The 14,082-nt window shown below is 36.4% G+C and overlaps 1 protein-coding gene across 2 annotated transcripts in view; it reads left to right on the top strand.

The window, feature by feature from the left end:
* Positions 1-14,082, top strand: part of LOC141987271 (sperm flagellar protein 2-like) — a 37,736-nt gene that overhangs the window by 9,667 nt on the left and 13,987 nt on the right. For both annotated transcript variants that reach the window (XM_074952474.1, XM_074952472.1), the window contains exons 2-5: positions 1,718-1,824; positions 3,617-3,799; positions 7,400-7,492; positions 9,404-9,577. In XM_074952474.1, coding sequence (XP_074808575.1) covers positions 1,804-1,824; positions 3,617-3,799; positions 7,400-7,492; positions 9,404-9,577 — 471 coding nt within the window. In that variant the 5' untranslated portion in view covers positions 1,718-1,803. The remainder of the gene's footprint in view (positions 1-1,717; positions 1,825-3,616; positions 3,800-7,399; positions 7,493-9,403; positions 9,578-14,082) is intronic.

Genomic DNA, 14,082 nt, shown 5'->3' on the forward strand with positions numbered 1-14,082 from the left:
GTCTGCAGTGAATAAAGTCAGAACTAGAAAATCTATATAATTACATGCATGTTTTTTTTTTTTTTTTTTAAAAAGCACAAGAAGTCCAGGCTGTAGCTAAGAGAACCGTAAGGAAATAGCTATTTTTCTGATAGTGTTTGGTGAAGATGTCACTTAGCCCTGGTCTACACTAGGACTTTAGGTCAAATTTTGCAGCGTTAAATCGATGTAAACCTGCACCCGTCCACACAATGAAGCCCTTTTTTTCGACTTAAAGGGCTCTTAAAATCGATTTCCTTACTCCACCCCTGACAAGTGGATTAGCGCTTAAATCGGCCTTGCCGGGTCGAATTTGGGGTACTGTGGACACAATTCGACGGTATTGGCCTCCGGGAGCTATCCCAGAGTGCTTCATTGTGACCGCTCTGGACAGCACTCTCAACTCAGATGCACTGGCCAGGTAGACAGGAAAAGAACCGTGAATTTTTGAATCTCATTTCCGGAGACTGCGGGAACTGTGGGATAGCTACCCACAGTGCAACACTCCGGAAGTCGACACTTGCCTCGGTACTGTGGAAGCACTCCGCACTTAATGCACTTAGAGCATTTTCTGTGGGGACACACACACTCGAATATATAAAACCGATTTCTAAAAAACCGACTTCTATAAATTTGACCTAATTTTGTAGTGTAGACAGACCCTTAGAGAGGCCCTATGAAAATCCAGTCTTCTAGAAGCATGGCAGTAATACTAGCCAGACAAAGATAAGTTTTGCCTCTCAAAACTGAAGTCATATGAGGCTTGCTCAATATTTTAAACTTTATTGGATTAACAGTGATTGCACAATAAATCCTAATCTATCTTGTCTGTGTCTCAAAGTCCTACTTTAAACTGAGGGGCTCAACTCATCTGTCTTATTTACCTCAGCAACCAGTCTTACTTTTTTACATGTGAAATTTTTGCATAGAATCTCAAATTTCTGTTTATTCAAATAAAAGTACCTACTTGTTTATCAAAGATAAATAGACATATAGTCGTTTTTTCTTTTAATTTCATTAGAAAACCTCTTTGCGTTAGATAGCTACAATTTCCAAAAGCTGGGCTGTATAAAGAATTTTTGTTTTGAAGTAAAGTTAAATTATTTAACTGTAGCTGGAATTTTCTGCAAATGTATTGTGGTCTCCTCTAAAGATCCACACTCTCATATCTACTTGCTTTCAAGAGTAAGCATCTGATGTTTTCTAATTAACCTAAATTGAAGAATGTAGGTCTTATAAAGCAAAAAGAAACCATTGGTAGCGATGATGATATTCATGTACAAGACTATGTTCGTGTCTGGCAACTAGCATTTGTGATGGCCTCTCTACTTATTAACTGTCAATGTAGTCTAGTCAAAGATGGATTAGTGAGCATAGTACAGGTGAAGAGGTCAAACATGCAAAATAAATATAATTTATCATATGCTTCTGAAGTTTATCAGGTGGCTATAAAATGGGTTATCAAGACCATACATGTGGTGTAATTCATAACATGTATATTTTATATATAAAAATGTAGGAATTGAAACAAAGAGGATACTACTGCCTTTTAAGAACTACATTGACAGTACAAGTAATTTTTGTATAATCATAGAAAGTAAATACTAGAAATATGGTTTATTTTATACCAATATTCCGATTCAGAATATTTTTTTTTTTTTTTTGCTATCCATTTGACACATTTTTATTTTTTCACTAGGTTTAATATCAAATAAAATATTTATTGACATTCTTCTTGACTTGATTACTTTGAACCTTGGAACAAACAGCCTTCCTGATGTTTGGATGCGCTTCACAGTTTCAGATGTAAGTTTTAATTGCTGTTTTCATTTCTGTAGATCTCATCACTTGAACACTTTGCCAGTTTGCCTAGTGAATATGCAGTTCTGGGCCTTATCCTTACCATAAAGAAGCACAAAAAAAAATTTTTTAAAGGGCCTTCCGAGTTATTACTCCCATCAATTCCTTTCTATAAGAGTAAGTTTGTGGATGCAGCAATGACAAGATTTAATCCGTATTTTACTACTATATTTATTTATGCTTTTCTCACTTATAGTATATGAGTGTCTTGGACATTAATTAATTTATTCTCACAACATCATTGTGGGGATAGGAATTATCTCCAGAGGGGGAACTGAGAAAAAGCGACATTAAGTAACTTGCCCAAGACTGAAGTAGAATCAATGGCAGAGCTGCAAATAGAACCTACATCTCCTGAGTCAATCCAGTGCTTAACCACAAGACCGTTTTTGCTCTTTATTCAACTGTAAATCCAAGATATGGGAATAAGTAGGCAGAGGTTGGACCTGCATAGTGTTAAATATGTTTCTTCAAGAATCTTGAATTTTCTGTGATACCATTAGATTTCCCAAATGATTATGTTTTTATTAATAGCACATGCGTCCAAGACTATGGGATAAGGAGGATTACCAAATTTAGTAAATTTGGATTCTTCTAGGAAACGGCTTACACTCGGAGGATGAAATGCACTGACAGTGAAAGAGGGTTAACATTAAGACTTTAATTGAGACTTAACTGGTACAGAGAACTTCGTGTGGACTCTTTGCACATGGATGAATTTCACTGAGTACCTGATCAATCCTAAAAGGTTCTGAGCAACAGGAGCTCCGATTGACTTAAATTGGAATTGCAGATGCTCAGTACCTCTTGCAATCAGGCCATAAATCGATATTTTTTGCATAGTAAAGAAATTAAATAGAAAGAATATGAGTCAGATGTTCAGTTTGTTGTTAGCGTATGTTAGTAGTAGCGTTGTTAGTAGTTGTAGTTCATATTGTTAGTAGTTGACACGTATGCAGACTGAATGGGGATTACTTACATCACTAATATAAAATATGTGTCTATTTATGTATCCCACAACACATTCTTTAAGTATCTTTAGTCCTTACAGGTGTTAGATTTCCCAAACCAGGCTTTCATTAAAGTGCACCCCTAGACATTGCTGCTTGTTTGGTGAAATACAGTGAAAACCTCATCTCCAAGAAGAAATAGGAAGAACCCTCATCCCATCATCTATCTTAGAAATTTCACTGCAGGAAACCTCAGTGATGACTTGAACTGGGAGATGATGCTGTAAGGCTACAAATCCAGTTTCCTAGGAATTTAGGAGAAGGATCCTACTCCTACTGGGGAGCCCTTTAGTAGGTGTAATATATTCCCCTCTTTGCCTTGCACATAGTGGACACTACTGCAAATAGATAATAATTGACTTGTCTGTTGGTATGAAGAGAACCGAAGATCCACATACTCCTCCCCATCCACCATCTTAGAGTGGAGTACCAAGTGCACAGCTTTCATCTTGCTGGGGGACTCAAGGTTTAAGGATGCCTAAAATGACTGTTCAGGTTCTGAGAGCTTATCTTACTCACCTGTGAAACCACATTAAGACATGGCGCAATCTGATGCTAAGTGTCTAAAAGTGGAGAGTCAGAGTTTGATGGCTATCTTCTGTCAGAGTGAAGAAAATTCCTTCTGTATAACTGTATAAAATTGTATTGTGTTTTATTTTAATTATGTAAGAAATGTATATTCTTACACACAACTGTAGTCCAAACTATTTATAATTTTATTTTTATAGTTACAAAATCTGGCAACTACATTAATGGTGAACTCAGAACTTATTGATTGGCGCAGATTCTTATTAACAGCGGCTCAACCCTGGCCAGTTCCCTCTGTGATACAGCTCCTGAATACCCTGCACAGCTTTAAGGCTGCTGATGAAGCTGGATCAGGCTTTGTTACACAGGAATACTATAATCAGGTTATAATTCTTTCTTCTTTTGAAAAATATTATTTTGTATTTTTTATTCAAAAGGTGTATTATTAGTTTTGTTCATTTAGTTTTCTAAACAGTCTGAATTTTAATAGTTTTGGTATTTTGGGGATCCCTTTTGGTGAAATTTGTCTTATGCAGAGAAAATAAAGAAACTTTGCTAGATTGAGTCCAATATTTGCAGATCCCATCCACAGTTTTTAATAACAAGAATCAGATTAGTTAGGTGGACTCTGTACATTCATTTATCTCTTTCCTCGGGAACTAGTTTCTAATGAAAATCCTCCTGTTCTAGAGAATCAGAAACTGACATACTGTTATTTGATCCTTGCTATTTGTTCTCTTAATTTATCCAGATTTTTTTTTCTTTTTGACAGCTCTACTTTGGCTGTAAAATATCTGTAATTTTATCTTTATTTAGTTAAATAAACAATTTTTGCAAATGAAGATTGATTTTTCATCCTGCAGCGAGTGGGAAATTACAAGATTCTTTGGTTCAAATACATAAGAAAATTTTAATTTGGGTCTTCATTTTGCAAAGTTCAGCGAGGTTTTTGGGAAGGGAGGTTTTATGAAAGTAAAAGAATTTTGGGGAAGGCAGCAGGTGCCTTTCACGGGCATCTATACTGCTCCTCTTGCAGAATTAAATATTGGCAATATAATTCCAGAAGCCTGTGATTTTCAGAGTTTCTTTCTTCAAAGTATCACTGATCCAACTATCTTCCAGCAGCAAATGTCCCAAGACATTTGAAAAGAAACTAACCCTGCCAGAGCTGGAAAAGCCACAGAAAGGTGTAGCTATAGATGTTGCACCCACCTACACATTATTGTGGTATTTTTCACTGAGGTACTAGAGATTAAAAATATACCAACAGCTCCAAAGTCAACAGAATGTTAATGCAGCATTTTTGACACAGGATGCTAGTTTGAACATCCTTTTAACTCAGCATCTGATATGAACGCTATGAAGTATGAACATTCTAGCAGTTGCCCTGCAGCCATGTCAATGTGTCTGAACTAGCAAAACAAAACCAAGTTTACTGCAATAAGAAGGTATTCTTTACAAAGGGTAAGCCTGTAATAATTTAATGCTAAAAATGTAGCATTCTCATCTTTTCCTCTCCCTTCCACCAAGTACTTGCTTGCACGGAATGATCTTTGGAGATTTTTTTAAAATCCCTTAAGAAATGTAGCTCCATTAATTAATATGTCAGCGCTATAACATTTTCTGCTAAGAGGTGTTATTCCAGACCTAGATTCCGCCTGTCTCACTTTTCTATTGCAGAGAACATAGCATGGACCAATAGCTATTCATCAGTAAATGCTATGATTGTATATAGGCATGGAAGGATTAGAGCCCAGCTGCGGGTGTCTAACTGCAGTGTAGACATACCCTAATTCAGAGCCTCGGTCTCATCAAAAGTCAGTACCAGATGCCTGAATACCTATGTCACTTTTGAAAATGGGACTTAGGCTTCATTACTTAGTTGCTTTGGAAAACTTTACCCAAAGTCTATTTAATTCTGCAGAACGCCTCCAAAAACCTTTAGGATCCCACAAATCATACTACAGAGATCCAATAATTTTAACTGACAGCATTGTATATTGCAATTTTTGTAATTTTACAACATAAATACATATGGGGGGAAATGTAACCAGGAGTTTTTCAGACTTATGAAGTTTGAAATTAACAGGCATTTCTGCTCTCAGTTACACCTTGAAACTACATTGAAATCAATGGGATTGTATGGGAACATTAGGCTGACCAGACAGCAAGTGTGAAAAATCGGGTTGGGGGGTGGGGGGTAATAGGAGCCTATATAAAAAAAAGCCCCAAATATTGGGACTGTCCCCATTAAATCGGGACATCTGGTCACCCTAGGGGAAATGGAGGTCAGTATTTGCCTCACTGCATTTAAAGCTACTCTATTACAAACTTCATATCCTTCTCTTTGACATTTATAGATGTTTAGTCACTTTTACATGTTTAACTCTTTGATGTAGAATTACTGACTCATCATCTGTAGAACAGAATGCACTATAGGGTTAATGAGTCAGTAGTTACAATCCGGAAAAGAGCAATAGCACTGAGTTGGTAAGAGCTGTTCAGCCATGTAAGGATGTGTTATCTGTAAAGAAAAGCCACTGAACTCTTTGTTAAGGAGGACCTGCAAAGCTAACATGAGAATCCACTTAATCTTTGTTATCTTCTGAATTCTCCATACTAATCTGTCTATAGAAGGCATCCAGTACAGAAACATATTTTAACAATTTTTCCCCTCTGAAATTCTCTTGGCACGTCCTGTGTTTTTGAAAAAACAGCTTAATACTGTATATTAAATCTGCCTCTTGCAAAAATATTTGTATTAAAATGCAGAGTATTGTAAGTTGTGAATGGTGGAAAACGTAATGATCCACCTAAAAAGGGAGAAAAGGACATGAAGAAGTTTTAACAAAAAAACAGTCCCAATAGGATTTGAACTCAGTGTATACATTGATAGGCTATAGTCTTTTGTCAACATTTCTGAAAATTTACAGGTATTATTTAGACGGTTTGGAAATGCCCATATTGTTCTATTAATCCAATGAGAAATATATTGAGAGTATTATTTTTAACTGAAAATAAGGTTTATAAAATTTTAAACAAGGTTCATTCTCTATTTCATACTCACGTCATGACAGTCATATTTATTTACTCTATATGTTGCTATTCCAAGAAGCAAACTATGAAAAAATAAACCTCTGTGAGAATAAAAACAAGAATATTCCTACGTTATATCTATATGCACACACATTTTCCATAAACAGGCTACTGACCAAAATGAATTTTAAAATGATATTGATGGGAATTTTGCCTAAATAAAAGGTGCAAGTTTTGGTCCATAAGGATCAGGGACTAGATTGTGGCCTGTCCTGCATGTCCATGCAGGAGAGGAATGGCTTATAAGGTGTCCCCTTACTTCTTGCACCTGCTGACCTCCTTTGGCCATTACGGACTGGGAGCGAGGCAGGAATGGGAAGCCTTGCCTCTGCCTCCCGAAATCCCAACCTGTACAGTTGTATGGGTACCTCAGGCGGATGTACAGTGTGTCAGTTATAGGCCTAGCAAAGGGTACACCTCATCTGGTGAAGGGGAAAACCAGGAGGCAGATTGCAATTCTGCATCACAAACAGCTTCCTAGTCTGTTCTTAGGGTAGTGCATCTATATGAAGAGGCATTTAGTAAATCCACAATTGACCCCTAGGTATAGGCAAAAAGAATAAAGTTTCAATATTTGGTATTTTCAGGGAACTCTCTAGATACAAATTCATTCTTATGTAGGTAGTAGCAGTATAAGGTTTGAGTTGCTACCATAACATTCAGTATTTACTTGCTCATGAAAAGAGTTTGTTGCAAAGTGTCCAAGTATCTAATTAAATTATTCATATTAAGTAGATTGTTACTTACAACAATAAATTCTGAACTTGAATAAATGCAGAGACAGGTTTTATACTTTGTTAACCTATCTCTTTCTGTGATTTTAGAACAGAACAGTCCAGCCACTTTTTTTTTTAAGGGGATGAAAATCAGTAACTTTTTTTTTTTAGGTTGGTTTATGGTTTAAAGGCAGTGAAGATTTAAAAATGCCAGAAAATTCTACAGAGCCTTTGTCTTTTAATAGACAGGAGCATCTTATAACGGTAACTATTGAAAACTGTAAAGAATTTAAGGTATCATTTACCATTTTGAACGCAGTGGTCCTTTTTCTCAGTTTGCATGACCTCTTTTGCAATGTTAATCCTTACTTATTTTACCTAGCTATTATTTTTCACCAGAAAACTATAAAAAAAAAATTTGGGGGGAGCAGTTGAGTCATAAATGACCACAGCTGTCACTGATAACATGAGTTACCTGTGAAAAACATTTGAGTCTAAAGATCTGCTAATGATTGGCTAAGAATTGTGCATATAGCTAATATGTACAATGACATCCTATAATTTTTGTTACTTCTCCCAAACACTTTGGCACACTTGTTTGTCTCTCCACTTTTGTTGGGTCTTGTCTTTTAGACTTTAAACTCTCTGGGGCAGGGACTGTCATTTATTATATGTTTGTACAGTGTCTATCACAACAGGGCCCTGACCTGTTTGAGGCCTCTGAGTAATTACACAATACAAGTGTTAAATAACAGTAATGAAAATATAATAAGGAATTCAATTGAGCTGAATAACAATGGCTCATTTAATCAGTATTTTTTTGTGGTGGCTGCCATCTTATGCTCCAGAATCTAAGCTTCATTTATTAAAAATTAAGTCCAAGATTTAAAAAACTGGATGTCTAACGTTAGGCTTCTGAATCCATATTTAGGCACCTAAATCAAATGGAAATCAGTCAGAACCACTTGATGCTCAACACGTTTGAAAATCAGGCCATGTATTTAGGCAGCTATAGGTGTATTTAATAGCATAATTTTAGGCACCCATTTTTGACACCTTAGCCCAAGTTCTAGCCCTTAAATTTGCAAAAAAAACCCAACCCCTTCAAAATGTAAATTGTGTGTAAAGTGGCACTGTGATGCCTGGTTCAGTCTGCAGACAGCCTGAAACAGTAGCCGTGAGAGAAAAAAACAATCCAATGTACCTCAATGGTTGGTTCATTCCTAAACCTAATTATGACAATTTATTGCAAGGGCCTCAGACATTGCTGACACCTCAGTATCCCCTGTTTTCTGCCTGTGGCACACAGCAGTTTAGTCCCTGAAGGTTGAAATGCTTTAGTCTAACCCAAGTTATTGGTCTTAATATAATGGTAACTGGTTAAAATGTAATGGCCTGTATACAGACTAGATTATCTAATGGTCCATTCTGGCCTTAAACTCTGTGAAACTATGACATATAATAATTAACTATTTCACTACTCATTACAGCACACACACAAAAAGAGACAATCCTTTCTGTAGAAGCTACTATGAATGCTGTCTCATGTTGGTGTCAGGACTGGGCAGCACTTAATTTTACATAAGACACTGGAAAACTACCACTGCTTTTTCCAATTTGACACCTGTTCAAGGATACTGTTTTCAATATAGTTAGTGGTGAATACATTTCATTATTGATGAAGGGGGCTTTGCAACAAATTATTGGTGTACAGTATAAAAATGATAATTAACACAACTGTTGGGAGCAAAAGTTTTGAGTAAATAACTTTTTTAAGAAAAGAAAAAAACCTACTTACTACAAAAAATAAGAAAAACCTGAGAATAGGAAGATGAATCTTGCACCTGTTACTTTTAAATGTAGTACCAGTGTATATATATATTCACAGAGAAAGACACAGTGCATGTGTACAGAAGAGGTAAAATGTCATAACTTTTTTGTGAGATTTTACAGATTCCTACTGGTTCTTTGAGAATCTTCACTGCCGAAAACAAAATATTATAATGTAGATTTTCTTGATTTTTCCATAGGATCTCAACACTCTTTCTGAAAATATATTTCTCTTCAGCAGTCACTACCTTGCATATACATTTAATCCTGTTCTCTATAGACTTTTGATTTAAATTGGCCAAATATCTTTTGCAGGAATTAATTTAAATGTTTTTCCTGTTCTAGTTTTTCTTTATTTTATTTGCTGATGCCAGAAAAGATCCCTCTCAACTTGACTATACTAAGATGCTGCTTTATTTTGCTTCGCATCCTGATGCTGTTGAGGGAGTCTACCGAGCGCTTAGTATTGCTACTGGAACATACATCCATAGAAGAAAAGAGGTTTCTCCTCCACATGTGGTAAAATGTGATTATATGAATTAGTAAATAGAGCCATTGTGGTGCTGGCAAGTTATAATTTCTTGTCTGATGTCTTAGGGTCAGATTCTGATACCCTTACTCATTTTGGGTAGCAACTTTCTTCAGAAATAGTACCATTGACTATGCACTAACAACATCGGTAGAAATACTCAAAATAAGATGCTTCTCAATATGAGTAAGGGTATGAGAATATATTCCTTGAGCAATAACACAATTGCAGAGCATTTCCTGGTAATTAATGTCCAGTACAGGCGAATTGAGGGCATCCTTTGGTCTAACCTCAGACCACTAAAGCCAGCTAGCTATTAATCCCCAGTAGATACACTGCACTGTGGTTGTTACTATTGCTATTATAAGCAAAAAATAATAAGTTTGTTTAAATGTATCTGCGATGCATGGATAGAAAGGGTTAAATGTCCTGCAAAATGAATAACCCTCAAAAGACATGTGGGGAGATAATGTTTGTGTTTTTGTCTGTTTACATGTGTATGAGTAGGGTCCGACCATGTAATCAACAGTCCCTGTCTATGCTGTATTCTGATAATTCAGAAGTCAAAAGAAGATCCTAACATTTAAATGAATTGTAAACACAGGATATCTCAGTATTCATCTCTCTTTGAAATGTACTGTGTGTGACAGGTTGGGTCACAGAGACCCCCTTGTGACTGCCACCTGATGTGCTGAGACTGCCTCTGAGCCCGTTTTCCCTGCCAGCTTGGGACTTCAGTACCCTGTCTTGTTGAGCCAGACATGCTAGCTTGCTGCAGACACAGACCAAGGTCTGAACCACGTCCCCCAAAGGCTGCAGACTTAAGTGAAAACAGCTTAAGAAGTGCTCCTGTCTCTAGCACCCAGACAGTCAGTTCCCAGTGCGATCCAAATCCCAAATAAATCCGTTTTACTCTGTATAAAGCTTATATGTGGTAAACTCATAAATTGTTCGCTCTCTATAACATTGAGAGAGAGAGATGCACAGCTGTTTGCTCAGATAATGCACAGGTATTAATACTTGCTCTGGGTTAATTAATAAGCAAAAAGTGATTTTATTAAATATAAAAAGTAGGATTTAAGTGGTTCCAAGTAATAACAGACAGAACAAAGTGAATTACTAAGCAAAATAAAACAAAAACACGCAAGTCTAGGCCTAATACAGGTGAACTAAATGCAGGTAAATCTCATCCTCAGAGATGTTCCAATAAGCTTCTTTCACAGACTAGATTCCTTCCTCGTCTGGGTCCAGCAATCACTCACACCCCCGTAGTTACTGTCCTTTGTTCCAGTTTCTTTCAGGCATCTCTTTGAGGTGGAGAGGCTATCTTCTGAGCCAGCTGAAGACAAAATGGAGGGGTTTCCAGGGCCTTTTATATTCTTTTTCTTGTGGGCAGAAACCCCTTTGTTCTCCTGTGTAAGATCATAGCAACAAGATGGAGTCTGTAGCCACCTGGGCAAGTCACATGTCTATGAATGATTCAGCCTTTTGCAGGCCGACGCCGTTGTTTACAAGTTAGTTTGGATGTTCCCAGGAAAACTCAGATGTGGATTGGTGTCTCCCAAAGTCCCTTGTCAGTTAAGTGTTTCTTGATTGGGCACTTACTGAGAATAGTCCTTTCTCAAGAAGCTGACGAAATTCTTCATTGAGGCTACTTAGAATCAAACAAATACATGGCCAATATTCATAACTTCATATTAAAAAATGATACACACATACAGACAGCATAATCATAACCAGCAAACTACAACCTTTCCATAGACACCCCACTTGGCCTCCTCTGTACAAGAACTGGTGCAACAATGATCTATACGGTCACAGTTTATGTCAATAGCGTCACACTGTGAATGGTGGAGGAACAAGCAAATGGCCTTATGTTAATTTGTATAGCTAAGTACCGGTGATGGACCTCCTTCCAAGTCATCCTAATTAGCTTTTGTTCCCTGAGGAACTCCAACTTGTCAAAAGACATGAAATTGTATAAAAGATCCTTGCATCCTGATTCTGTCATCTCAGATCTGCTTAGGGAAAGTTTGAGTCACAAGACTGAGGTCCCAGTTATGCTGGTATGCCCTGAATATGATATTTGGACATTGGACTATAAATATGAACTATTTCTGAAAGAACTGTTTGCAACTATAAAGCTCACCATCTCTGCTAAGAATCTGCACCTAAATGAATTGAATTCATGTCTGTATGTACATTGATCTTTTAACCATACTCTCTTTTGTTTTTTACTAAATTTTAGTTTAGTTAATAAGAATTGTCCGTAGCGTGTATTTGGGTAAGATCTGAAACATTCATTAACCTGGGAGGTAATGTGTCTGATCCTTTGGGATTGGTAGAACCTTTTCTTTTATATGATGAAATAAGATTTACAGAAATTTTCATCATATTTGACGTGGGTACCTGGATGGAGGCCTGAGACTGGATCACTTTTAAGGGAACTGTGTTGTTTGGACTTCTGAGTAACCAGTAAGGTAATAAAGAAGCTGTTTTATGCTGTCTTGGTAAATCTAAGTATTGGAATATCCACCAGCTTTTGGGGGTTTGGCTGCCCCATTCTTTGCAGTTCACCCTGAGTGACCATAGCTGGCCCCCACTAGGACCCCAGTCATAGTATCATTACCATTCTTATTAACTTTCTTTTCTGGTATGTTTCTTTGGGATCTTAAAAAGTTTATTTTTGGTATGGTTTTCAAATATTTCAGTTCACCTGTTAGTCAGATGGATTAGTAACAGTAAATTCAGTCATTTATTGCAAAGTTCAGTCTGAAAGTTCAAGACCATTATGAATATATTGACATACTGCAAAAAGTTGACTTCATTTAATATGTTCATATTTCTTTAGTGTGCTGAGCTGTTTTCCCAGTCTTTAATGACCCAAAACTTTCAATACAATACTGATTACTTTGTATTTTTTTTTACAAAAGTATAAAAATCATGACTGATCTTTCAAGTATGCATGCCACCATGTATTTCTTTTCGTATCTTTTAAAGAGCTCAATACTTGTACACATGATGAAATCTCTCACCACACTTGCACAACCACAGCGACTACTACTTCCTTAACCTACTTAAACTGCAGTTCTACTCTCAAAAGTTATTGTATAAAAATGGCATTGTTTTGTGGCTCAGATCTACCCCATGTGTATTCATAGTCACGTCTTCTCACTTTTGTGACAAAAATTAGTTTTTTTAGTACTCTTTACCCCTGTTAGTACTGTAGACCCAGCACAGCTTTGGGAAAGGGAGTGCAAGTATAACTGAGGCCAGAATTTGCCCAGCAGAATCTTACATTTGGTAAAGAACACAGCTTGACTTTTAAGATCCCAGGGAGAGTCTGAAAGACTGGCAGTTAAGAGGGAAAAAAACTTTTTACTTGTAAGGTGAGAATACTTAATATGAAAATCCTTGAGATACTATAAATGTGGAACCACACTCTCCCATTTTTAGAGTTATTTCTCTGAGTAGTTTACATTTTAAATAAATGTAAAGCTAATACTAAAATAAACTAGACATTTCCAAATACATAGTTGCATGATAATACATTTTTAATTATAGTTTCTGTAATTTGAGGATAAACATCTTGTAAAACACATGGTATTTTTACTGAATTTATGGAGAATTTAGATTGTAAAAGAAGATTAACATTGTCCCTATTTGGCTGCTAGTTGAAGATAGAGGAAGGATTGCTTTGTGGTTAAAGCTATCAAAGTTCAAACTTGGTTTTGCCACAGGCTTCCTGTGTTACCTTGGACAGGTCACTTAATCTCTTTGTAACTCAATTTTTCACGTATAACTAAAAGACAATAATGTTTGTAGTTATAAATCAGAGGGGGAACTTTCTACTGCCTCAGTACCTTCTTCTTGGTATCAAGCAGAGGAAAGCCTGAAGTCTGGCTTGCCAAAATTCTAATTAGCATTTTCCTTCCCCCTTTTCCTTTGTTATTGTGTATGTTCATAGGTAGGGATGTTGCGGGATACATTCTGTTTGTGAGGCACTACATTATTGTTTGTGAGGTGCTTCATTAGTATAGCAGGGGAGCACAGAGGTATCTAGACAGATATTTTTCTTTTAGATAACATCAGGTTTTAAACAGTTTCACTTTATAACAGCTTTATTTTATGAGTTAGCGTTCAAAGAATTGCAGTGCTGGAAAAACATTCTTTCAGAATATCCCTTCATCTTACGTTCTTCTTTGCATACATCTACAGTTTATTAGCAGTGTTAAATATATAAAAGAGTGAATGGCTGAAATCCTATTCCACTGAAGTCAAGAAGAGTTTTGCCACTGACTTCTGTGGGTCCAAAATGTCACCCAATATGTTCAACAACCACCAAGGGGCATGGAATAAAAAATATATTGTGAGCTATAGTTGTGGTGTAGAAGGATACATTTAAGTTAGTCAAACTCTGTGAAGTAAAAAGGCTTAGAAGATAATTTTGAAGTCCTTTGTTTTTACATAACTTTTTAAAAAATAACAGCAATTA

Source organism: Natator depressus, chromosome 5 (assembly GCF_965152275.1).
Source record: "Natator depressus isolate rNatDep1 chromosome 5, rNatDep2.hap1, whole genome shotgun sequence".
In the NCBI taxonomy this organism is placed as follows: domain Eukaryota; kingdom Metazoa; phylum Chordata; order Testudines; family Cheloniidae; genus Natator; species Natator depressus.